Source organism: Nuphar pumila, chromosome 13 (genome assembly GCF_984573655.1).
Source record: "Nuphar pumila chromosome 13, dmNupPumi1.hap1.1, whole genome shotgun sequence".
NCBI classification, from domain to species: Eukaryota; Viridiplantae; Streptophyta; class Magnoliopsida; order Nymphaeales; family Nymphaeaceae; genus Nuphar; species Nuphar pumila.
The window spans coordinates 11,010,030-11,035,993 of NC_143261.1; the positions used below are offsets into that span (position 1 = coordinate 11,010,030).

The 25,964-nt window shown below is 37.9% G+C and overlaps 2 protein-coding genes across 2 annotated transcripts in view; both read right to left on the reverse strand.

The window, feature by feature from the left end:
• Window positions 1–2,120, reverse strand: part of LOC149817741 (uncharacterized) — a 42,450-nt gene extending 40,330 nt beyond the window's left edge. Inside the window, exon 1 of the mRNA XM_089984331.1 lies at window positions 144–2,120. Coding sequence (XP_089840457.1) covers window positions 144–2,072 — 1,929 coding nt within the window. The 5' untranslated portion in view covers window positions 2,073–2,120. The remainder of the gene's footprint in view (window positions 1–143) is intronic.
• On the reverse strand, window positions 2,078–22,039 carry LOC149817742 (uncharacterized). The gene is made up of 3 exons (XM_089986069.1): window positions 21,682–22,039; window positions 2,127–2,408; window positions 2,078–2,089 (listed from the first exon to the last, which is right to left on the reverse strand). The coding sequence occupies exons 1-3, from the start codon at window positions 21,751–21,753 to the stop codon at window positions 2,078–2,080; spliced, it is 366 nt and encodes a 121-aa protein (XP_089842195.1). The 5' UTR covers window positions 21,754–22,039.
• Window positions 22,040–25,964: the final 3,925 nt, after the last annotated feature.

Here is a 25,964-nt window from a genome sequence, read left to right on the forward strand (position 1 = left end):
AGTAAAAAAGAGAGGCAAATGAAAAAACTGAAATGAGGATAACAGGTTTCACAAAAATAAACCGATAATATTCCTGGAGAAAAGGGATCCAACCATCACATAAAGTCCCTCACAGAATAGCAGCAATCAAGCATTAGCCTCACCATTGTTTCAATGTCTGAAAAATATGGCACATCATCTTCACTATCACAAGGTTGCTCCTCCTTGTCAGAAGTTGAAAAGTTGGCTACTTGCTCTAAACAACCCATTTCAATTGTATTATTCACAGGAATGTCTCCAGTACCTTGCACCACAAGAGCTAACTGGTTTTCATGTTTTGCAACTGCAAATGGTGAGCCTGATTCATGCTTTGAGCCATTAACCATATTCAATGGATAGCTTTTACCATAGGTAGCAGAGTCCTCCAGAGGAAATGTGTCTATCGAATAGCAAAAGTCACCCTTTCCTGATTGAGGTGCCGTGCCCTGTTCCTGTAAACTAAGACCCTTGGCAGTTTTTGAATTTAAAGATGCTATGTTGCAAACCTTTGAGTCCTCTTCTCCAACACCTTCATACATGGAGCTTCCAGATGGCGAATCAGATCCAGGATTCTCAATTTTTACCCTTTCACCATGGCCTGCATCCTTTGAACCAATCTCTAACAGAGTAGAGGTTCCAGGAACATAGGGACCCACACGCAACTGAACAGGAGTTTCAGTGTCTGCCTGCATAATAGCTAAACTTGGTTCACTCACTATTTGATGGTTGCGCATCTCTTTATCACAAAAGGAATTTGAGGTAGCAGTTAGATCAGGATTATGTGGGATAACTTTGGGGAAACATTGTTGTAAGACAGATTTTAAAGGAAAGATATCATTGTTACATGGTATCTCAGAATCCTCTGTGTTGAGTACGCAATTCATAGTCACCAGACTTTCAGGTAAACAAAAATTGTGGGTGGAAATAGATGAGATGTTAACTTCTGAAGCATAAACATGAGGTTGTCCAGCAACACCAAAATCAAATGGCTGATTAGCACCTTCTTCTCTAGAACATCCATTATCAACAGCCTGAAGACAGGTTTTTGATGTTGTTAATTCTGTATGTTCAATCAATCTTGATGAATCATCCCCATGTACATCTCCAGGAGAATTCAGCAACATTGAGCTAAGGCCATCAAGGCAAGCCCTTTCTATGTCTTTTCCATCCACATTTATGTAAAGTAGATCCTCATTGACATAATTCAAAAGAGAGTTTGAAAGCTCCATGAACTCGCTTTGGGAAACAGAAAATGAATCATTTACAGCACCAGAAGTCACTACTGCATCATTAAGCTCAGTGATCATATCAACAAGTTCTGGTGAGCTGATTTTCTTCATACCACCCACAGAAGATTTCAAGAAAGTGTCCCCATTTTGTCTTCTGTCGTCACAATTTCCTTCACTTGGCATCGATGATGGGGAAAGTACTCCCATCATTCTCCAAATAGGTTCACTATGTTGAGGAGTGGAGTACCTTGAATGTCCAAATGGAGACTTACAGTTTGCAGCTGTTGAACTGAATGCCTGATCTTCTACAAAGCCAGGAAGAACACTGCCATTTTTCCTATCCATAGCATCATACACTGGTAAAGGTTTTACCTCTAAATCATGATCAGCAAATATGTTACTCATTTCCATTGATTGCTGCATGCTTGTTTCTTGAAATTCCAATCTATTCTGGAAGTTAACTGGATTCTCAGCAATAAGTTGAGAGAAATCTTTTTCTAAGTTTTCTTGATTAAATGGCGTTATGCCAATTCCAACAGCATTTTCAACCTGAATGGAGGATATATTATCTCTTTCAAATCCATATAAACAACCACTTGTCATAATTCCATCATGAATATCATTGGTAAGGGAAGTAGAACCAGTTGTATGAAACCCATGCACAACAGAACCAACAACACTCTCCAGCTGAGGAAAATCTTGACTTCCAATAACAAAACCTGCTTCTGTGACCCTAAAATTATCGCCAGAAGGTGCACCTTCCATGCACTTCCCACCACCAAGTTTGTTTATCTGTTCCTGGCACTGACTACCTCCGTTCCCCATAAATCCTACATGACCATCTTGTGGAATATGATAACTTGGATCAACAAAATCAACAGACTCATTGCATATTCTCTTTCTCATAGCATAATAGTGACCACGAACATTGTCCACTTTCCTTTTCTCAGGAATAAGTTCTTGTCCTTTCAATTTACACAATATGTTGGACTTTGGAACAATGGAAGCAGATAGTTCAAGTTCTACCATGCGAGCAGCAGCTTCTGTTGAAATTTCAGGGTCATAAAGAAGAGCATGCCAGCGATCACAAAGTTCTTTGATAGAAAATCTACGAGAAAACTGCACAGCACCCTTTGCAAGCGACTCTAGGGATGCACCAGCCTGTGAAAAGGAAAGATCGTATAACTCCTCACCAGAAGGATCAAACAGGAAAGAAACTGAAAGCCAAAGAATGAGAGGCAAAACTACACACAAGATAAAGCACAGAAAAATTCAAAGACATCAAATATTACAAACTTATCTAATGGGTGATGATTTAAGCTATTAGATTAAGTGAAACAAGTGGTGTGAACTGTGCCAGAGATGTATCAACAAAAGAGATAACACATTCTTTTGGACATGCCAGAATATTTTACAGGATTCATAAACTGAATTCGTGAGTTCTTCTAAATGTCAGAATTCTTCATTAAACAGTGATTCCCAATTTGCCACTAAATGAGCTTTAAGAAGAGCAAATTAGACCCAGGTCTCCATGTAACGACCCCAACTCATCTCCGCTGAAAAGTGAAAAAAAAAAATTAAACAATTGCGGAAACAAACCCAAAGACCCGAGGTCATACAGACATAACACATTCCAAAACCACAAGGATTTTACATTAACCATCAATCAAACCAATAACTTTATTCATCATCAATAATTAAAGTTTGAGAACAATAAGCAAATGATATCAACAAAAATAGAGTCACATTGTTCCAAAGTAAAATGTCAAAGCCGTCACGCAAGTCTCGTAGGCTCTCTATAGCAGTTGGTCTCATAAATGGGCTTCAACGGCTGTGAAAAACATAAAGAATACGAGGTAAGAATCATAGATCCTGCGTACAAATTTCTTTAATAATTCAAATAGACAAGAATAGCATAAATCAAATTCATGTAACATAATTAGAGAATTACAACTACAACAATTTCATAATTCAAATAATTATTCATGCATTAGAGAACAATTATCATGCAACAACGTTATACCATATGTAAAAGAACAAGTAAAAATGCATGAACTAATGCAGAACAGTAAATATGCATGATATCAATACGCATGCATGAATAACTTGTCAAGTTATTATCAGAGTTTTCTTTTGTATGAATGTCTCTCATTATGCATAATTTCTGCATTTTATTCATACTATTCTATGCATGATCCATCGAAAAAGTCACATTAAAAACTCATTCTTATCAGTGTTTTTGAGAAACTGCTTTAAATTCAAACATAAAGGTAAAATTGCATATTTCAAGCTCTTCCCTACGTTTTTCAGTGTTTTAATTAGTTTAGGACTTTTTATTTGGTAGTTTAATTAGTTTAGGAATTGTTATTTAATATTCTAGTTGGTTTAGAAGTTGTTTTTATGAAACATGTTTTTAGAGGAGAGAAGTTTTTAGAATTTTTGAAATCTAGTTGGACTTTTAAAAAAATCTAGTTTTGACCTAATGTTTTCAATATAAATAGTATTTTTCTAGCTAAAGGGGCTGTTTTTCTCTTGGATTTCACGCAGCTCTATCTCCCTCCCTCTCTTCCCTTCTTCCCCCGTTTCACTCTTGGCCGGTTCCTCCCTTGGTTCTTCTTTCCCTCCTTGTTTCATCTTGCCTCAAATCCTTGCTTTTGTCGGCTTCTTCTTGTCTCCATCGTCGGAGCTACGAGCAACCCAGAGGAAGACCACGTTCTTCTTCTCAACCCCTCCATTGGAAGCAAATCGTGAGGTTTGCATCTTCTCTCCTGTCTCTCCATAATTTATTATTTAGATTAGTTTTTTGTTTATTTCGTAGACTACATGCATCATATTGCATCATGACATATACAACAATAAACAACAACAACTATGCCTTCATCCCAAAACAATTGGGGTCGACGATATGAACCAAAAAAGAAAATCATTTTAGGTCTTCCGCATGAATCCTTCTCCTCCAATCATTTCTATCCAATGCCATGTCCTCGGTAAGGTTCAAAGCATTCATATCATTTCCTATCATCTCCATCCAAGTCTTCTTAGGCCTACCCCGACCTCTTTTAACTAATATATTTTTCCATTTCTCCATCCTTCTAAATGGAACATCATTAGGCCTTCGCCGAATATGACCAAACCACCGTAAACGATTCTCTCTCAACTTATTTTCAATGGATGCAACGCCTACCTTCTTACGTATCTCTTTGTTTCGAATCTTATCTTTTATTGTATTTTCACACATTCACCTAAGCATACACATCTCAGTTACACTCATTTTTTGAATATGATGTCTCTTGGCAGCCCAACATTTCGTATCATATAGTAAAGCGGGCCTAATTATCGTCCTATAAAACTTTCCCTTTAACCGCAATGGCATTCTACGATCGCACAACACACCAGTTGCACTTTTCCATTTCATCCACCCAACCTTTATCCTATGATTTACATCTCCATCAATTTCTCCATACTTTTGAATGATAGATCTCAAATATTTGAAACAGTCATCCACCGATATTTCTTGCTCACCAAGCTTCACTACACTCCCATCACTACTTCGTTGCTTACTAAACCGACATTCCATATATTTTGTCTTACTCTTACTCAACTTAAAATCTCTTGCTTCCAATGTCTGTCTCCATAATTCTAACTTAGCCTTAACTCCAGCTCTAGACTCATCAATCAAAACAATATCATCAGCAAACAACATACACCACAACACATTTTCTCGAATTGATCTCGTAAGCTCATCCATCACTATAGCAAATAGGAAAGGGCTTAATGCAAATCCTTGATGTAACCCAACCATTATAGGAAAATTGGTTGTCACCCCTCTACAAGTGCGGACATTGGTTACTACTCCTTACCTATCTTTAATTATACTAATGTATTTGAGAGAAACACCTTTTTTCATCATTGTCCACCAGAGAACATCCCTAGGTACTCTATCGTATACCTTCTCCAAATCAATAAAAAACATATGCAAATCTTTATTCCTCTTTCTATATCTCTCAATAAGTTGTCTAAGAAGATGTATAGCTTTCATAGTTGATCTTTCAGGCATAAAACCAAATTGATTCTCCGATATCATGACCGCCTTCCTCAACCTATACTTTGTATATCACCCTTATTCTTATATAGAGGCACCAAAGTATTCTTCCTTCACTCATTAGGCATCTTATTTGTCCGCCAAATCTTGTTAAAAAGATTTGCCAACCATTCTAAACCTTTCTCACCTAAGCATTTTCAAGCCTCGATAGGTATACCATCTGGGCCAAATGCCCTTCTTGATTTTATTTTCTTCAAAGCCTCTGCAAATTCTTTCTTTTGAATCTTGCGCATGAAGTCACGATTCATCTCATGAAAAGGAATGGAGAAGTATCCAACATCATGTCACCCGCTATCTTATTCCACATTGATTCTAAATCTTCCTCGAGACACCAATCAGCTTTTTTAACTACGTGCTCTACAAATATTCCTTGTTTAGCTCCTTTCAGTGCCCACCACTTAATTCTAGGATCTATCCTATATCTATCCCAGAGTTACCAGTCGAGAAAGCGGGAGCGGGAAGCGATACGGAAAGCGGAAGCGGGAAGCGAGGCACTTTCAAAAATTTAGGAAGCGGGGAAGCGTGGGACCACTTAGAAGAAAATTCTGAACCGTCTCAGAAGCGACCTAGGAAGCGAACCGGAAGCGAGGGGGAAGCGAAAAAAATGAAAAAAATGCGAAAGCGAGGGGGAAGCATGGGGGAAACGTGGGGGAAGCGCGCTTCCCATTTATGGGAAGCGTGTTTCCCATAAAAGGGGGATGCGCTTCCCATAAAAGGGAAGTGCGCTTCCCAAAAAAGGGGGACGCTTCCCCTCACGCTTCGAAAGCGCGACGTTTCGCGCTTCCCCTTTTGCCTAGGCGCTTCCGGTAACTCTGGTCTATCCCTTTTGCGGCATTTTCTAATTCTAAGATCTAAAATTAAGATTCCATGTTGTGTAACTACACTTTCTTCAGATATAACCTTACAATCGAAGCAACAACCACTATCTCTCTTTCTAAGTAGAAAAAAAACTATCTGACTCGTATTAACCCCACTTTTAAATGTTACTAGGTGAGACTCCCTCTTCCTAAACCAAGTGTTTGCTAAGATCATATCATATGACAAACCAAAATCTAAAATCCTTTCTCCATTTTCGTTTCTTTCTCTTATACCATAGCCTCCATGGATACTCTCAAATCCATCCCTACTAATGCCTACATGTCCATTAAGGTCACCACCGATGAAAAGCTTTTCTCCATAAGATATCCCTTGTACTACTCCATCTAAATCTTCCTAAAATTGACGCTTAATGGAATCATCTAAACCTACTTTAGGTGCATAAAAACTAATAATATTAATAATATCCGTACCTAATACTAATTTAATAACTAAAATCCTATCACCCTTCCTACAGACCTCAACTACATTATCTATAAACTCAAGACCAATAATAATCCTTACTACATTCCTATTCTTATTTATTCCTGTATACCAAATCTTATATCCCCAAGATTCTATCACTTTTGCTTTCTCACCTACCCATTTGGTCTCTTGTAGACATAAAATATTCATCTTTCTCCTACACATAACATCTACTAACTCTACCAACTTACCAGTTAAAGACCCTATGTTCCAAGTGGCTAACCTAATGTTATGGTCTTGAACTATCTTCTTTACCCCCACCCGTCCAACAAAGTGAGGGAACCCTTGCCAATTTGACACCACACCCGGGCGTCGGTGTGACGTGCCGCTTCTGGGCGACGACCTAGCAACCCTTGCCCATTTATCATTGTCGTCGAGCCTATAGAGTACAGCGCGTCGCTCAGTAGGGAACGCCCCAACAAAATTCTCATATTGGTTCATGTTCATAGGGTGTGACATGTTGCATAGTTTAATCTTCGTTCACATGTTGTATTTAGTTTCGATTAGTTGTTTTTATTCATTGCAAAAGAAAATTAATAAAAAATAATAAAATACATTAATTTAGTTTTAGCTGGTTTTCTTGATTTTTGTGTAGAATAAAATTATTTTATTCAAATCAGTAGATTTATCATAGAGTATTTTTTTATATTTCAGTGATTTTTAATTCAGTTCATATTAGATCTAGGTTAGATTTAGTTTAGATTAAATTTTTGATATTAATTAGATTTAATTTATTTATATTTCTGAAATAGCCAATTTAGGGTTTATGTAGTTTTCTTGATTCTTTTTAATTTTTGGTAATGGTTCCACTTATTTCTTGTTAATAGATTAGTTCTTATTTGGTTGAATCATGTTTTTGTAATTTTTCAGCATGTTAGAATAGTTTTAATCAATTTTAATTGCCGATAACATCTGATTTTAATAGAATTGGTTAATCGATAGGCTATGTCACAGGGATTCGGCTAGCAGGGTGCCGCACCCGCGTCGACGAGACTCGACGCTGGTGCGGGTGCGGGTGCGGGTGCGGCACCGGGTGCGGTCAACCCGAACCTGTGCACGTTGACCACACCCAGGATCATTTAGGTCCATTTTTTTTGGATTTTTTTTTAAAAAATTGCCCTATGAAATGGGCTGCGGAAGTTTTTTTAAAAAAAAAATTGCTGACAGTTGCTGCTGCTCCTGCCTTTTCAATCCTGATCCTTCTTTTTCGTAAAAGATTTTCTCTCTCCATAATAAATGATAATGATGGTGGTAGCCTTGCTGATCCTTCTTTTTCGTAAAGGATTTTCTCTCTCCATAATGATAATGATGGTGGTAACCTTGTTGATCCTTCTTTTTCGTAAAGGATTTTCTCTCTCCATAATAAATGATAATGATGGCGGTAGCCTTGCTGGCTATTAGTATTCACCGTTCTCCTAACGAGATGGGTGCGCTATCGTGCAGCAGTATATAAAATGAAATTTGAAAAAACCCGCATCGGGGGAACCCCCCGACCCCCTTATATATATATATATATATATATATATATATTTTTATTTATTTTACATTTTTGCCCCTGCCGCACCCCCGCACCCAGGTTTTTTGGAAGTGTCGAATCCCCGCACCCATGTGACATAGTCGATAGGTAGATTAATTGATTATTTTAATTCTTTTTATTTCAGTGGTCTAGAATAAGTTAATTTCCTGCTTTTAATTAGTTAAATCTTTTTCTTTTCGTTTGAGAATTTTGATTTCAGTTCTTAGTTAGAAATTAATTATTTTTTTTACTTGTTAGAAATCGTGCATAGTAGTATTTCTAATTTAGCCGATTTAGTTGCAATTTAATTATCAGATTTCTTAGAATAGATTAGAATATCTTAATCCATTCACGTTTTGTTGTAGTTTAGAGTAGTTGTGATTAATTAAGTTAGCCTAGATCAAGTTCAATTCACGTCATTTATTTTAGCTTTATTTTTTATTTATCATGCATAGTTAGTCAAAATAATAGCCGATTTTTTTTATTCGTTTATGTGCATTGTTAATTAATTAGTTAGATATTTTAATTCAGTTTGTTATTATTTTCAGCATTCATTAGTAGTTAGATTTAGATTTAATTCATTAGTTTATTTCAGCTTTTGATTTCAATTTAGCATGTAAATCGGTTAGATAGTCAATTAGCATAGTCGATTCTTTATTTTGTTTATTGCTTAGTTAATTAGAATACCTGACACAAGTTAGTTTTTATTATTCTTTAGTTTTAGATTTGTTAAAGTAGTTACACCCGTACAGTATATGGTTCTTGTTAGATTAGTTTAGTTTGTATTAGTTTTTGTCTTTTAGTTTTAGTCAAGTCTTGATTTTCGGCTAGAATAGTTTTCTTGTGTTCTTAGTTAATTTGTTATAAGTTAGTTCCTTTATTGTTAGTTAGTTAATTAATTTGTTATTTTGTCTTTTAGTGAATTAGTTTGTTACATGCTAGTTTCAAATTAGTTTCATGATTAGTTAGTTTGTTATAGGTTAGTTAGATTCTTGTTTTTCTGATTTTTGAGTAAACTAACATTAAATTTTTGTCTAGTTTTGTAAAACCCACTATATAAAAAAATTTGTATTGGACCCGGGTCGGGTCGGGTCGGGTTCGGACCCGACCCGGGCCCCTTTTTCTTTAGGGTTTTAGTAACCCGACTCCCGAGCGCCGCACACACACACACACACACACACACACCTGTGATATCGGGCGAATTAGGGAAACCCATCGAGGGTTTCCCCATTCATCGCACCCCTGTGGCCTTTAAAAAACTCTGCAGGAGGGCAAGGGGAGGCACACAGCCCTTCGCCCCCCATCGCGCCGAACTCCTCCTCTGCTGCGCAAACCGCCGACGCCGGCCACCACCTCCCAGGTACGTCGTTCTCCTCCCTCTTCTCTTCCTCACACCCCCCCTCTCTGTCACCTCGCCGGGAGGCTGACAGGAGGCTCACAGCCCCTGCCGCGGCCTCCCACCTCCCCTGTGCCCATCGGTGGCCCGACAGGTGGCCTATGGGGCCCCTGTCGTTCCCTTTTCGCTCTGAGAATTCGCCGGAGTGCTGGCAGGGGACCGAGGGCCCTACGACACCCCCCTCACCCCTGTGGGTGATAGAGAAACCGATGGGAGGTCGGTTGCCCTCCCTGTCACCCCCCCCCCCGTCCCGAGCCCTCTCTTTCTCTCTGGCAGGGGTTAGTCCCCCTGCCGCTTCTCGATCACCAGTAGGCAGGGGCAATGCCCATGCCGCTTCCTGTTTCCCGGCAGGCAGGAGCTCGCCCCCTGCCACCTTATTGCCTTCGACAGGGGCTGTTAAACCCACTCAAGCATCTTACCTGTGAAGGCGAGTTGTCACCATTTATGTGATCTCATCATTATGTTATATGCACGCTTTAAGGTTGTCACAACCTCATCATCCAAACATCGTAACACCTGTGTGACGCACTTGTCCAAAAGTACGATCGTACATGCCTGAAGGTATGACAACGATGAGAGGGTCAACAATTAATATGTTGCAATTCACTTAGTTTGAACTTGACATGCATTGCTCTTTGAGCATTTGGCCTATGGAGGCGAACATCATTATTTACACTTATTTCAACAGCGTGCTCATTGTACACTTCGAAGTACTCAACGACCTCACATACTACTTATCGTAATGTATATACCGTACCTTACCCAATGTACGACTACGATAGCAGGTTATGGGTTTCCTGAAGGATATAACCCATCACAGTATTTCATAGAATCAGTAATATACTTGGCATGCTCAATCACTACAAAACAGGAAATTTCAGACAAGTCTTGGGATCACTGTGGATCCCATCATTTCCTCCGAGTATCAGACTCGAGGTACTTTTAGTTGCCTCTAGCAACACACAGATGGAATATTCATTTTAAAAGCAAGATTTTCGTGCTCAAGAAGTCGGCCTTGCACCAGGACGATCATCTTCTCAAGATTTTAGCGCATGTACCCAATTTCACACCTTTTTGAAAGGCACAAAATATGGCACGCGCACCTGCACGCCCTATGAGGCTTACTTGAGGGCGGCAACAAGATCCAACATGTAATAACAAACAAAGCATCTACGGTGCAATCACAACAGTGAGTAAGTACAAAAACGCAGTAATAGGAATCATTGTAGCAATGAACCTACCCTTATAGCATACATCAAGCATATAATTTCAGAGGAGCAGGAGCGAGAAAACACAAATCAGGCAATCACAAGTTATATTGTTCTACCTGTAAGCATGTATGCAAAATAAATTATTCTATCTCAGAATCCTTATACTTTATTTCATTCATCCAAAATCCTCGTGCGACTTTCCCCTACCTCGGGATGTTGTGTAGTTATGTGCGCCTACGAGTGTAGATGATACGAGGCTCAGGCCGCGGAGCACGAACGGGACCCGTTGCATAAAGCTGCAAGAGTGTGAAAGCTATTATGTCATAGTTGTAAAAAGAACAAAAGGGCAGTGGTAAGGCATGCCCTGTCGGCGAAAAGCACGAGCGGCAAGGGTTGAGACATGTGTCGTACAGAATCTGATGAGTGGTAGGGATCAAGGCCCCTGCTTACTAGGAAAGTATTGAATGGCAGGGGCCCAAGACCCCTGCCTGACAAAACGACGAATAGCAGGGGCCTCGGCCCCTGCCTGACAAAACAACAAACAACAGGGGCCTCAGCCCCTACCTGACAGAACAGCGAACGACAGGGGCCTCAGCCCTGCCTGACGGAACAACAAACGGCAGGGGCCTCGGCCCCTGCCTGACAAAACAGCGACGAATAGGGAGGGAGAGCACGGCAGGGACCGTTGGCCTCCTGCCAGCCTCCCAACAACGCAAAGAAAAGAAGGGGGGAAGGTGCGACAGGGGGGTCGTTAATCCCCTGCCACCCTTCTGGTAGGCACAAAGGGAGCGGAAGGGCGCGGAAGGGGCCGTCGGCCTCCTGTCGTCCTCCCAGCGAGACAACAAAGGGAGAGGCAAGGCGCAACAGGGAGTCGTCGGCCTCCTGCTGAGCCAACAGAGAGAGAAGAGAGAGGGAGGGCACATCAGGGTTGTGGGCCTCCTGTCGGCCTCCCGACGAGCCAACAGAGAGAGGGGGAAGAACAAGAGGACGAGGGAGGAGGAGAAGGGGGAGGCGCGGCAGGGGGGCGACGGCCTCCTGTCGGCCTTTCGACAATAGAAGAAGAAGAAGAGAAGGGCATACCTGGGAGGGGATCGGCAGCGTCGCCCGACGTCGTCGATGTTGTCGCGCGCAGGGAACGAAAGCGGAAGAGGAGACTCGAGAGGGAGAAGGAAGGAGGAGCACAGGGAGGTGAGGGTGTCCCCTCCCCATGCGTGCTCTTAAAGGCACGAGGGAGGCACCGATTTGGGAAACCCCAAAGGGGTTTCCATTTTTTGGAGAGGGAGGGAGGGAAACGGCACGAGCGGCGCACAGGGGAGAGGGTTTTCTTAAAAACCCTCACCCTTGCGTCGGGTTTTACAACCCTAATGGGCCCGGGTCGAGTCCGACCCCGACCCGGGTCCGAAAACCTTTTTTTTTTCAAAATACAGCACATAACCACCGAGCCATAGTTATGCTGCCATCATGCACAGGACAGCATTAGCATGTTGTTGGCAGTATGTTTCTCATGCATAAACATGCAGCCAATGGTAGTGGACAGTGGATAATGTTGCACATAAATATGCAACATTGTTTTGCCCTACAATAGCTCACTAAAATCACAAATAGAACTCATTTAACAGCAGTAGAATAACTCATTTTGTTGCATTGAGAGTAAGTAAAAATTTAGCTTAAACATAACGTAAAAATTTGTTTTACCAGCGTGATTACATAACTCAACAAGCATGACTTCAAGGCTGGTTCGATGCCCACCCATGTGGCAGCATCCAACCACATAGTGATAGCCGCATAATATAAATAAAACCGAGCATAAACAGTTTGCTCATGCCCCTTACAGGGCTGGTCTTATAAAATCAACAAATACAATATGAATTGAATGGAATATAACATCATTGGCAAAACCAAGTTTCTTTCTAGCATAACAATCAATAGATCACATGTAAAACAATGTCAGGCAGTCCTTTCACAAGTCAGCTTAATGGCCAAGACTCAAAAAAAGTTGATTTGCGAGGTCGGTTTTTGTAGACCGACGCCCGAAGCAGAAGTGGCCTGGACCAGATCTGTCTACAACATGTGTACCGGCAGATCGGTTCAGGTCTGCGGGTGCACACTGAAATGAAATGGGGATCTTCGAAACACGTGCTTTGATTAACAAGAGCAAGTGTCAAGAATGACACTAAAGCATAACCCTTAAAAAGGGTATAACTGGAAACAAAATAAAAATAAAAATGTATTCTTTATTGATATGAAAAACCAATTGCTTAAGAAGCATTGGGGTTAAATACAAGAGGGGCTGCACCCCTTTATATACACAGCTGAAAGAGGACTCAATAGAGCTGTTGGGCACAGTCCAACAGCTCTATTTAGAGCTGTTGGAATGTGTCAGTCCAACAGCTCTATTAAGAGCTGTTGGACTGTGTCAGTCCAACAGCTCTATTGCTAGTCAAGTCTGGACAGAACTTGACTAGCAACAGTCATTCTAGTTCAAACTGAACTAGATGACATAAAGACAAAAAAATAAAAATAAAGGAAAAAAAATACAGAAAAGAAAGAAATTAAAAATGTATTTATATATATATAATAATATAATATTATTATATATACATATATGTACAGTTTTACATTTTAACACTCCCCCTCAAACTTACGGTACAATGAGCGAAAGTTTGTCTAAGAGAAAGTGAAATCGGGGAGCAGCGAGAGGCTTTGTAAAGAAGTCTGCTAACTGATATTCTGAAGTGACATATGGCAGATCAATTATCCCGTGTAGATATTCCTCTCTGACGTAGTGACAATCCATTTCGATGTGTTTGGTGCGTTCGTGGAATGTTCTGTTACTGGCAATGTAGATCGCACTTTTGTTGTCACAACACATTTGTGAAGCCTTTGTTGCTTCAACTCCCATGTCAGCAAGCAGTCGTCGGAGCCAAACTACTTCCATGGTCGTGGTTGCCATGGCTCTGTATTCAGCTTCGGTGGATGAGAGAGATACCTTCTGCTGCTTTTTACACCTCCACGAGATTAATGATTCCCCTAAAAAGACACAAAAGCCAGTGGTTGAGTGTCTGTTATTGGGATCACCTCCCCAATCAGCATCAGTATATGCAATTAAATCAAGAGAAGAGGAGGAAGATAAGAAAAGTCCTCGTGAAAGAGAGGACTTGATGTATCTGATAATACGCATGACTGCTCCCATATGAACAGAAGTAGGAGCATGTTGAAATTGACTTGCTGTATGAACAGCATGTGCTATATCTGGTCTGGTAATGGATAGATAGGAAAGTGCCCCGACAAGCTGTCTGTAAGGAGTAGGGTCTGCAAGAAGTTCTCCATCATCAATCTTCATTTTAACATTAACAACTTCTGGAGTGTCAACTTTCTTATCATCAGTAATACCAGACCTGAAAACAATATCAAAAGCAAATTTAGTCTGAGATAATAAATATCCTCTAGGAGAATAAGCAACTTCAATGCCTAAAAAATATCTCAACAAGCCCAAATCAGTCATTTCAAAATGAGATTTAAGAAGTGTTTTGATTGTTTTAACTCCCTGTTTATCGCTTCCGGTGATGATCATATCATCCACATAGAGAAGAAGCACAATGATCCCTGCATCAGAATTCTTAATAAACAAAGCAGTGTCAGTTAAACAGAATTGAAAACCAATATCAATCATAACACGACTAAACCTATCATACCAAGCTTTTGGTGCTTGTTTAAGTCCATAAAGAGCTTTTTCTAAGCGAAGGACTTTACCCTTAGGAATACTTAGACCAGGAGGGGGTTCCATATATACTTCTTCAACTAGCTTTCCATTTAAAAAAGCATTTTTGACATCCATTTGAAAAATAAACCATTTTTTGATAGAAGCTAAGGCAATTAAGGTTCGGACAGTAGTCATACGAGCCACCGGAGCAAAGGTTTCTTCATAATCAATCCCATATTCTTGGGCATAACCTTTGGCTACTAAACGGGCTTTATATCTTTCAAGAGTACCATCACTCTTGGTTTTAATTTTATAAATCCATCGACATCCTATAGTTTTCTTCCCTGGAGGAAGATCTTGAATATTCCATGTAGAAGCCTTTTCAAGTGCATCTAATTCAGCTTTCATGGCTTCTATCCATTTGATATCATTTTTTGCTTGAAAATATGTGGATGGTTCTTCATATGAGTGAATTAATGCAATAACTGCCCTATATGTGGGTGAGAAAGACTCGTATGATACAAACTTTTCTGGAGGCCTCGAGATTCGGGATGATTGTCTAGTTGGAATGTTAGAATATTTCTCAAGTGCACATGGAGTATTAGACTCTTGTCGCCTGGAATATTGAATACTAGTATCTCTATGAACTTCTTCATTTTCAACATTAAGATCAATAATTCTTTGATCATCATCAAAGTTACAATCAAGGTCATATTCATCAGATGTTGATGTTAGATCTAGCAAAAAAGAGTACTCAGTGACGTCTTTTAATTTTCTAAAATCAAAGAAGCTCTCCTTTTCAAGAAAGGAAACATTTCTAGACACATATAGTTTATTATTTTTGAAGTCAAAACATCTATAACCTTTCTGGTTTTCAGCATATCCTAAAAAGGCACAGGGAATCGCACGAGGGGAAAGTTTATCATTTTTGTCAGTAAATATGAAACATTTGCACCCAAATATTCTTAATCTAGAGTAGTCTGGAGAAATGTTCATTAGTTTTTCAATGGGAGTGATATTTTGTAACGAAGAAGATGGCATCCTATTAATGAGATAGGTGGCAGTTAAGGCAGCTTCTGCCCAAAAGTCTTTAGGGACTTGATTTGCTATTAATAAAGTTCTAGTGGTTTCTATAATATGGCGATGTTTTCGTTCTGCCAGTCCATTTTGTTGAGGTGTATAAGGACAAGATCTTTGATGTGTGATGCCATGCAATTTAAGATAATTTTGAAAATCTGTGGATAAAAACTCTCCCCCTGAATCTGTGCGAAAAATAGTAATATCATTTTGAAATTTGTTTTTAACCATATTATGAAAAGTTTGAAAGTATGAAAATACTTCAGACTTATGTTTGAGAAAGTACATCCACGTATGTCGGGAGAAATCATCGACAAAAATAACATAGTAAACAAATCCTCCTTTAGAAATTACTGGTGCAGGACCCCAAACATCCGAGTGTATTAATTCAAGTGGTCTTGAAGAGAAAAAGGTTCTGTTCTGAAATGGTAATCTTTTCATTTTGCCGAGAATACAATCTTTACAATCAAATGATTCAGAGTTACAAAATTTTCCTAGATTTGGAAAATGTTGGATTTTGGCTATATGTGGGTGACCAAGTCTCTTATGCCACAGTTCCAACTCTATTTTTTGAATATTATAACAAAAAGCTTTCTTCGGCATTTCCAAAAAATCCATGTAATAGAGTCCTCCTTCTCTATGGCCTTCCCCAATCAGCTTGCCTGACTGGCGATCCTGTACCCAACAACCATGAGAAGAAAAAGAAATATTACACCCATAATCAGAAATTTGAGATACAGATAAAAGATTTAAATTTAATTTGGGAACATGTCTAATTTCTGGAATAAAAAAATTTTTTGTTTTATAAATTTTTTCAAAATTTCCTATTCCTTCTATTTCAAGAGAAGTCCCATCAGCAGTAAAGACCTTTGACACACTTGTTTTATTTTTAACACATTTGGATAGACTTTGATTATTTGGGGTCATATGAAAAGATGCACCAGAGTCAAGAAGCCAAGAAATTTTACCTAAATCAGAAAAAGATGAGGCTGCTGCGCCGGTTGAAGCTTCAGATGAGGAAGAGGCACCTTTGATGAGAGGCTGAAGAATCTCCATTAGTTGGGCCAGGGAAACTGGTGCATCCTGATCTTTAGGCTCCGATCCAGCAATTGCAGCTCTTTTTTCTCTCAGCTCCTTAAGTTTGGGACATTGTGGCCTGTAGTGTCCCGGTTCATGACAGTGATGACAAATAACTTTCTTCTTATCATAGTCACCATTTTGTCGGTTAAAGTGAGGAGGCCTATATGATCGAACATGATTCCCTGGTCTAGACACGGCTAAAACGGAATCATCTTCAATTTTTAAAGAACCTTTCCGGAGACGATTTTCTTCCATTGTTAACTCTTCAATAGTTTCAACAATAGAAGGAATTTTTCCCCGGTGAAGTAGGGCCGATTTAGTGGTTTCAAATTCCGGCCTTAATCCAGTGATAAACTGGTAAAAATGTTCAGCATCGAGTTGTTTCTGACGAAGCTCGATGTCTTCGGCACAATGCCACTTTGGTTCTAAAAGGGAAAGTTCTTCCCAAAGTTCGGACAACCCATTGTAATATTCACGAATAGTTTTGTCTCCTTGTGTCATCATTCGAACTTTTTCTTGGAGGTTGCACACGTGTGCAATATCTTTAAGGGAATACATATTCTTAAGGTATTCCCATGCCTTATCGGCATGATCAAATTTGGCAAGACTTGAGCATTTTTTAATGTCAACGCTATTGATAAGCCATGACATTATCTTTGCATGAGATATTCTCCATTCTTTCCATTTCTTCTCGTATGAGGCAATAGCCTTGATTTTCTCTTCTTCCGATAGAGGGACCTCTTTATCTCCCTCCTTTTTAGTAAGAGATAGCTTAGGTTCCGAATCGGAACCATCCACAATCCCCCATAAGCCTTTTCCCCATATATGGTGCTTCATGATTGAAGCCCATGTTACATAGTTCGTATCGCTTAGTTTCATAGGCATGATGGTGACTTTATCATTGTCATCCATCGATTACAAGGAGAGAAAGAATAGGGATAGAAGAGAAACAAGAAGGAAAATGAGAAAGAAAGAAAAAAAAACAATACAACAAGATGTGAAATCTTCTCCAATGAAGTGATAAAACACTTCTCTTCAATTGGCGAACACTTTTGCAAACGGGCACGGAAACCGAGGCAGCTTTTCCTCAAGATTTAGTACTTCCGCGGCTCTGATACCATGAAATGAAATGGGGATCTTCGAAACACGTGCTTTGATTAACAAGAGCAAGTGTCAAGAATGACACTAAAGCATAACCCTTAAAAAGGGTATAACTGGAAACAAAATAAAAATAAAAATGTATTCTTTATTGATATGAAAAACCAATTGCTTAAGAAGCATTGGGGTTAAATACAAGAGGGGCTGCACCCCTTTATATACACAGCTGAAAGAGGACTCAATAGAGCTGTTGGGCACAGTCCAACAGCTCTATTTAGAGCTGTTGGAATGTGTCAGTCCAACAGCTCTATTAAGAGCTGTTGGACTGTGTCAGTCCAACAGCTCTATTGCTAGTCAAGTCTGGACAGAACTTGACTAGCAACAGTCATTCTAGTTCAAACTGAACTAGATGACATAAAGACAAAAAAATAAAAATAAAGGAAAAAAAATACAGAAAAGAAAGAAATTAAAAATGTATTTATATATATATAATAATATAATATTATTATATATACATATATGTACAGTTTTACATTTTAACACACACAGCTAACACCGCCTATATATATATATATATATATATACTATGTCAAAGGGATTCGGCTAGCAGGGACACGGGTGCGGGTGCAGCACCGGGTGCGGTCAACTCGACCTTGGGTGCATTGACCGCACCCAGGATCATTTTTGTCCAATTTTTTATTAAAAAAATAAGTTTTTTATTAAAAAGTAAGTTTTTATTAAAAATTAAGTTTTTTATTAAAAAATTAAGTTTTTATTAAAAATTAAGTTTTTATTAAAAATTAAGTTTTTATTAAAAATGATTTTTTATTAAAAATGAATTTTTATTAAAAAATACTTTTTTATTAAAAACAAAAAAATTTATTAAAAAATAAATTTTTTATTAAAAATAATTTTTTATTACAAAAAATTTTTTATTAAAAAAAAATTGTTCTGGGGGGCGGCCCCCCATGGACCCCGCCCGCTGACCGCGCAGCGGGACCCGCGCCGGGGGGAGCCCCCGGACCCCCCTTTCTGCAAGGGCAAAAACTCTGAATCAGGCTCCACAACTCATCAGCTCGACCCCTCCCCTGCACAAAGAGGGCGCAGGGAGGGGACTCAACCCCTCCCCTGCACAAATTTTATATTTTATATATATTTTGCCGCACCCCCGCACCCGCACCCATGTGACATAGTATATATATATATATATATAAACCAGTTGTCGATCTGTCCATGACAGCAAAAAGGGGCAGGACTGTCCAGATCATCTATATGACTATATGCAGTCTGGAAATTCAAAAAACAACACAAGAACAGAATTTTACAACATTTCAAGTGTCAATATCAAAACCAGTTTTGCAAGCGCAAACCTAAAAACAACATACTGGACATATACAGCCGATGCACAGTCATAATCAATTACAGAAAAAAAAAACAGCACGTTGGAAACATGCAGCAGATGCAAATGCATAAAAAAAACACCATGCTGGAATTATGCAGCTGACGCACATTCATAATCAAATGCAGAAAAAAACAGCATGCTGAAAATATTTGCAACAGGTCTGAACATATTCGCCTGCACCTAAACATCCGCAGATCTGGACCAGATCTGCACACCTATGAAAATCGGCAGATATGTCCACACGCACAGTGTAACAGATCTGTCCATAAGGACAATGGGACAGATCTGTCTACATGCATAGTGTGACAGATCTGTCCATAAGGACAGTGGCAAATCTGATTTTCTTTTTGAGTTCTTAAAATATGCAGAACTGGAAATATGCAAAAAATTTAACACAAGGGACAGATTCAGCTATAAGCATAAAATCAAAAAAAATATCAAGTACATGCCAAAAAGGAAATAAATGACTGCTTTAACATCATATATATATATATATATATGTATATATAGAGAGAGAGAGATCTGCTAAAAAAAAGGAAAATTGATTTGTATATATGTATATATAATATATATTTTTGTATTATAAATTAGATTTTCCTATTTTTTCACTAAAAATCTCACATAAATTGGATTTAGACTGTTTTCCCCCATTCGAATCAAGAGAGGAACTCGTACCTTCAATCAGAGATGGAAAAAAACTGAAAAAGTATTCGGCGGATGATCGAAACGGAAAGGGATCTTCTTTTTCTTCTTTTTCTTCTTTTTCTTCTTTTTCTTCTTTTTCTTCTTTTTCTTCTTTTTCTTCTTTTTCTTCTTTTTCTTTTTTTTCTTCTTTTCCTTCTTTCCTTTTCCTCTCTTCTCTTTTTTTTCTTTCTTTCTTTTCTTTCTTCTCTCTCTCCCTCTCTCTCTCTCTCTCTTTAAAAAATGAAATCTAGAGAATGGGGCGAGTTAGACCCTTTTATAATTTTTTTTTTGGTCTTCTAGATAGAGAGTGACGTCCCTTCTCAAGTTTTCTATTTGACTATGAGATAGAGTTCTTCTAATGTAGAACTCTATCTCTAACATCTTTCCTTTTTAACTACTTTTTATCCGTTTGGTATTTTATTTTGTTTTACTATTTTACTTTAACCCCATTTGGGCTATTCTAGAATCCCTACATATTAGGTAGAGTTCCACAAATGTAGAACTCTGCCATACCAAAAATAAATTTTTCAAATTAATTAATTTTAATATTTATTTAATTATTTATTTATTAAATAATAAATTTTCAAAAAGTTTCATAGGGTGTCTCACCCCTTTAGAAGTCTTTTTAACTTGAAAATTCACTCAATTAAACCTTTATATTGAATTTAAAACTTTAAATTAGCTGGACTTGGATTTTAGATTTGGATTTGAATCCAATATCCAACATCCATATGGATCTTAAACTGGATCAGATCCTAATTAATATGGGTCTTGAACTGGGTCCAAATCCATATTAACTTGGGTCAAACGGATCGGATTGGATCCAAGCTAAAACCGGTCACATTGAGGTAAATCATTTTTTAAAAAAATGTTATTTTCGAGCCAACTGTAGCCCAAATTCAGAAAAACAAAATATCAATGTTTTTAGAATTTCAATACGCATCTAATCATATATTACCTGAATTTTGCCTCTGAATTTTGCCCGAATTTCGCTTGATTTTAAAGGTCAAAAATAAAAAGTTTTATCAAATCTTAATTGGCTCATTTAGGTCTTGTCAATGAGTCCTGGGCCATGCCCAAACTCAGCTGACGCCACCTAAAATCGAGGATTTTATCAACTTTACCAAAACACTTAGTCAAATTTTCTGAAATCTCATAATTTAAAATGATAGAAAATACACTATATTACAATCCATTATACTCCACCAGCAATACAATGTGAACCTAACTAAACAACCACCTTGAATACCAAACACAAATAGCACGCAATCCCCAAAGCTTCAAGTAGAGCGAAACCAATTTTGCCTTCTTCCACCTTTCTGAATAAGTCACAAATTCCAATTGCATCTTCAGCAATTCCATGTTTCCATCATAAAAATCCAGCACTAATATCAGAAAACTCCTAGGGTGCACCAAACTACTAAGCATACAAAAGAGTATAGTAGGTTGAAACCAATCCGCATATTAGAACTCAAATAATAACACAAACTCTTGATGGTATGAACATGTCAGAAAGAAGTTCGAAAACAGCAAAAACTGTTCGGAAAACAGGAAGGATACATGAAGGAACAAAAATAATCACCTTCATCACCATAACCACACTAACAAAAACTCAAAACAACCTCAATACACATGCATGACACGATTCCAAAACAATGAATTGATTCCCATAACCGCGCAAGAACGAACTCCAAGAACACCCAGAGTTGCAAGGCAAAGTAGGAACTAAGCAAAAGCTACAAAAATCAAACACCTTCATCGCCACAAATACCATATAACACTCGTAACGCCAAACAAACCAAGAATTCAGACGCATGGCGTTACCTCAACCGCATTCTTCAGCAAAAGATCGTCCTCAGGAATCCAAGGGGGAAAATAAGGAACGGTGGCACCCATGATTCCTCCAACTCTTCACATTCCCGCGGACCAAGAGACACCACCTTCGATTTCCCCGTCGAAACCCCCAAAACCAAAAGATGGGTATGTCGAAAACGGCCAAACTCGACCGGTTGGAGAGGAGAAGCGAGTTCTCCAAGACCCCAAGAGGGGTTTTGGAGTTACCGAAGAAGGCGGGGGGCGCTTAAGCGGGCTCCAATAAACGGATGCTGAAAAGGAAAAACGGGGCCACTATGGCGTTGGGCGTGATCGGTAGAAATAGCAGCGCCCAGTGAAATTAATTCAAAGACATGCTGAGAAGCAAGTAAGGAAACTCTTAACTTCTTTGCGCTCTCGGGGTTTGGTGTGCAGCAATTGCGCGAAGTCCTCTGGCGATTTATTCGGGTGAGGGTGACTAGTGCACGCGGGAAGGAGGGCGATTTTCTAAATCTTCCATAATTAGCAGTTCATGAATAATCTCCTTGAATTTATTAATGCAAGTACCCAAAAAAAAACATGAAAACCTTGTCTTTCTAGTAATAATTATACTTGAGCAAGACGATCAAACAAAGAGAAAATATTGGCTACCGTCTCTCTAGTATAAGACACCCGTTTCATTCATGTTTTCTTCATTTTTTTTGTACATCAAGCCCTAAGAACATGATGATCTAATATTATTTGCTTAGTTAAAAACATATTTTGCTGATCGTGTTGTATAAGATTATTTATTAAGGGCTACAAAATCCAACAGTATAGTGCATCAAAATTTGGTTATTAAGTAATTTATGTTTTTACGTCAAATCACAAAATCTAAAACAAAATCTAAAGTGCATTTCTTAATAAACAGTTCATGTGAACTGTGAACGCAATCTCACAGTTAAATGGGTCAAATAAAGCTCACACCTATTAAATTCAGTTAGAGGGTACCATACCCTCTAGAGCAGTCAATATTTTCTCCAAAAGAAATCTTTAATGTTAAGCTTTTTCCTTTTTTCTATTTTTGAAAGGCAGGCTGGGGTTAGGCGTACCACTGAGGTTTGAACCTCCAACGTGCCACCACAAGGAGGCGTGCACTGATAGCTCCTACCAACCACCCGGAGTCTGGGTTGGTATTTTTTATTTTTTATTTTATAACAAGAGAGTCCACCTTACAAGTCATAAGCTCATTGATTTAAAAAACTTATAAGTCATTCTTGCCCACCAAGGAGTACACAAGAAACGCGTACCCATAGGTTTCAAACTCATGACATTCCTTCACAAGTTGCTCCTACCAAATGAGCAGAACCATAGTCGTCATCATGTTTGTACTTTAACATGCTGCTAATTGCAAAAAGAGTGTTGTAATTAACCAAACAAAAATTTATTGGATTCTTTTACATTTTCACATAGCAGCCAACAGCCATTTAGAGCAGTAATTTTTTTCTTAACTCACAATAGGTTGAAGTTATTTTTCTTTTACATGTAAGATTAATCAGTTCAGATCATAGTCACGAATCGTTCCAATTTTATTTGATATCTCCGAAACGATCCTAGTCACAAATCATGGCTACGGATTTTCTCATCAAGGGAAAACTTGCAATATCTTCAAAAACGTTTAAAAAAAATACTAGTATATTTAAAATCCAAGAATATATGTAAATACAACATAGAATAAACATTAAAGATGTAAAATGTATATATAATGTTAATATTGTACAATATCATGACAAAAAAATTACAATATTTTCAAAATAGGTGATATTTTAAAAATATCATAATTTTTTTTCAGGATTGCATAGGGTTTTGAAGATATTGCGATAAAATTGCAATATTTCCAAAAGATTGCCAACATTATAGTTTACACTAGGTCGATTGCTTGCTTCACGTAGTTTGAGCAATATATATATATATATATATATATATATATATATATATAGAGAGAGAGAGAGAGAGAGAGAGAACTGGAAATCTTTTCTAGAGGCATCCATTTTACTGGAAAAGCAAATAAGATATCCCAACACATTGGTATCATGATACAGCCACTAGCGAGAAAAAAATGGATAAGCAAAGGGAAAATTTTGGGTTTATGTTGAACGAATCACCCATATCAAGAAAAATATTTTGTTTCAGTGTGACCCACAATGACATATGAAATGGCTAACTGGATAAATCTAGTCATGCTTTTTCCCAATGATATGTTACAGGAAAAAGGATAATTTGAGACTCTTTATCAATTATATCCTTTGATGGGGACGGGGTTATTGTGTTTAAATCCCTTGGATCTCAAATGCTAGGTTTTATCCTAAAATGATAATTTGCTACCCTTATGGGTTTTAAACTCCTAATGACATTGACCTTCTCGATGTAATCTACATGTTTGATTTTGTAGAAACTTGATTATGCTTTTCTATGTTAGGTTTTCTAGATGTTGAAAATTCGACAGCCTACAACGATCCAAAATTTTAACCTGCAAAAAATAACTTTTTATGTCAAAAAGTTATGATCCAAGGGTCAATTTCTACTAGGGGGCAGAGCCAGAAATCCAAGCTTGAGTGGACACACATAAAAAATTGAACTTTTATGTCAAAAAGTTATGATCCAACGGTCAATTTCTATGAAATCCAAGTTTGGGTGGACACACATACACGTCTTGTGTCTATATATGTATAGAGAGAGAGAGAAAGAAAAAAAAAAAGGTACAACATTAGAGGATGAGCCGGTCAAAGTCAGCACTACCCACCCTGACCCAAACTACCCATCCTAACCCAAACCTTCTTATTGAGGATTTTCAGGTCAAAGTTAGCACTTGATCATGTAGCTCAGCCCTTGATCTCTACTAACTTGACTATGTTGAACACATGCATAAGTACGGCCTCCTCTTGTGAGTTTCATCTAGGGAGTGGAAGCAACAAAAGTAGCTCCCACATTAAAATACATTTATTTAGAAAGGACATATCTCTATCCCGCCCCTCAATTGGTCCAGAGATGTATGATAGCTAAATTATGAATCTCAATTTTATATTTGGAGAAAGATATGAATTGAAAATTTGACAAAACTTGAAACTTTCGATGTGCCCCACGGCACCCCAAACCCCATAATCAAATGCACCCTTGTTTTTTAGGAAAGGTAGACTTAATTTTATTGATCAATATAATATAACGATTCATGAATGTGGAGATTAGTCATGAACCAAAACGAGTGATTGAAATTGCATAAAACTACTAAAATTGCTCGGTGAGTAAATGCTAGATGTGAATGGACCAAGTTTAATCTGGATTTAGTGGACTTAGTATGTTTTGGTTGTCAAATAAATAACAATTGGTACGACATATTCTTGTGATTGAGCTCCCTAGAATATTAATCGCATTATCTCCATTCGAACTCTGCAAACCAGGCTACGTGGGTTGACTAAAGGCTTTCAAGCTGAAGGAGGTTGAAGGCTCGATATCTAAGGAGCGCGTCCTTTGATGCAAGGCTTAAGCCAAATGAAGGACTATCTCTGATGGACAAAAGAGTATTTCGTGGAGTTTTACAGGCTCAGCCCATGTGGGATGTCTGGACCGCAATAACTTCTCCGTATTATGCTTTTTTTTAAGCCACATTGACTACATCTAGTTTAGATGTAAGAACATATATATATATATATATATATGGGTAACTAAAATATGTAAACCGGTATGAATTGAGATTTTCATAGCTTTGCTTCATTTTTTTATAAAATTTCACCGTACAAATGCTATCTACATGCATAGTTTTATAGAAACACACTTTTGGATCATCAGATTATGATGTATGAGAAAGATCTTTTAAGGCCTTAAAATCAAGGGCTCAAAATTTTCATGAGTATGCTAACTTAAAAAATTATATTTGTAATTTGATTACGATGATCTAATAGTAGATTCCAAGCAAATAGACCATACTGAATGCATCTGCAATGTTGGGTTTGCAAATAAATATATAAAAATCTGGGTTCATACCAATTTGCATATTCTAGTTTCTCATATATATATATATATATATATATATATATATATATATATATATATATATATATATATATATATATATATATATATATTGGCTACTAATTAAGGAAAGAAGCTAATGAGCTACAAATCATAGGTGCAAGATGCATAGACTCAATCTAACCACTCCGATATTTTCAACATGATTTATTTTCTAAGGATCAAGCCTTGGATTGTGCTTTTTTATGTAAAAATGTGATCTTTTGACTTATGAAATTTTGATATAT

Bases quoted from the DNA above. Each gene is read 5' to 3' on its own strand.
- LOC149817742 (XM_089986069.1), bottom strand. From the start codon at position 21,753: ATGGGTGCCACCGTTCCTTATTTTCCCCCTTGGATTCCTGAGGACGAT. The intron at 2,409-21,681 runs GTAACGCCATGC...TCCTTTTCACAG, and splicing joins TGCTGAAGAATGCGGTTGAG to GCTGGTGCATCCCTAGAGTC.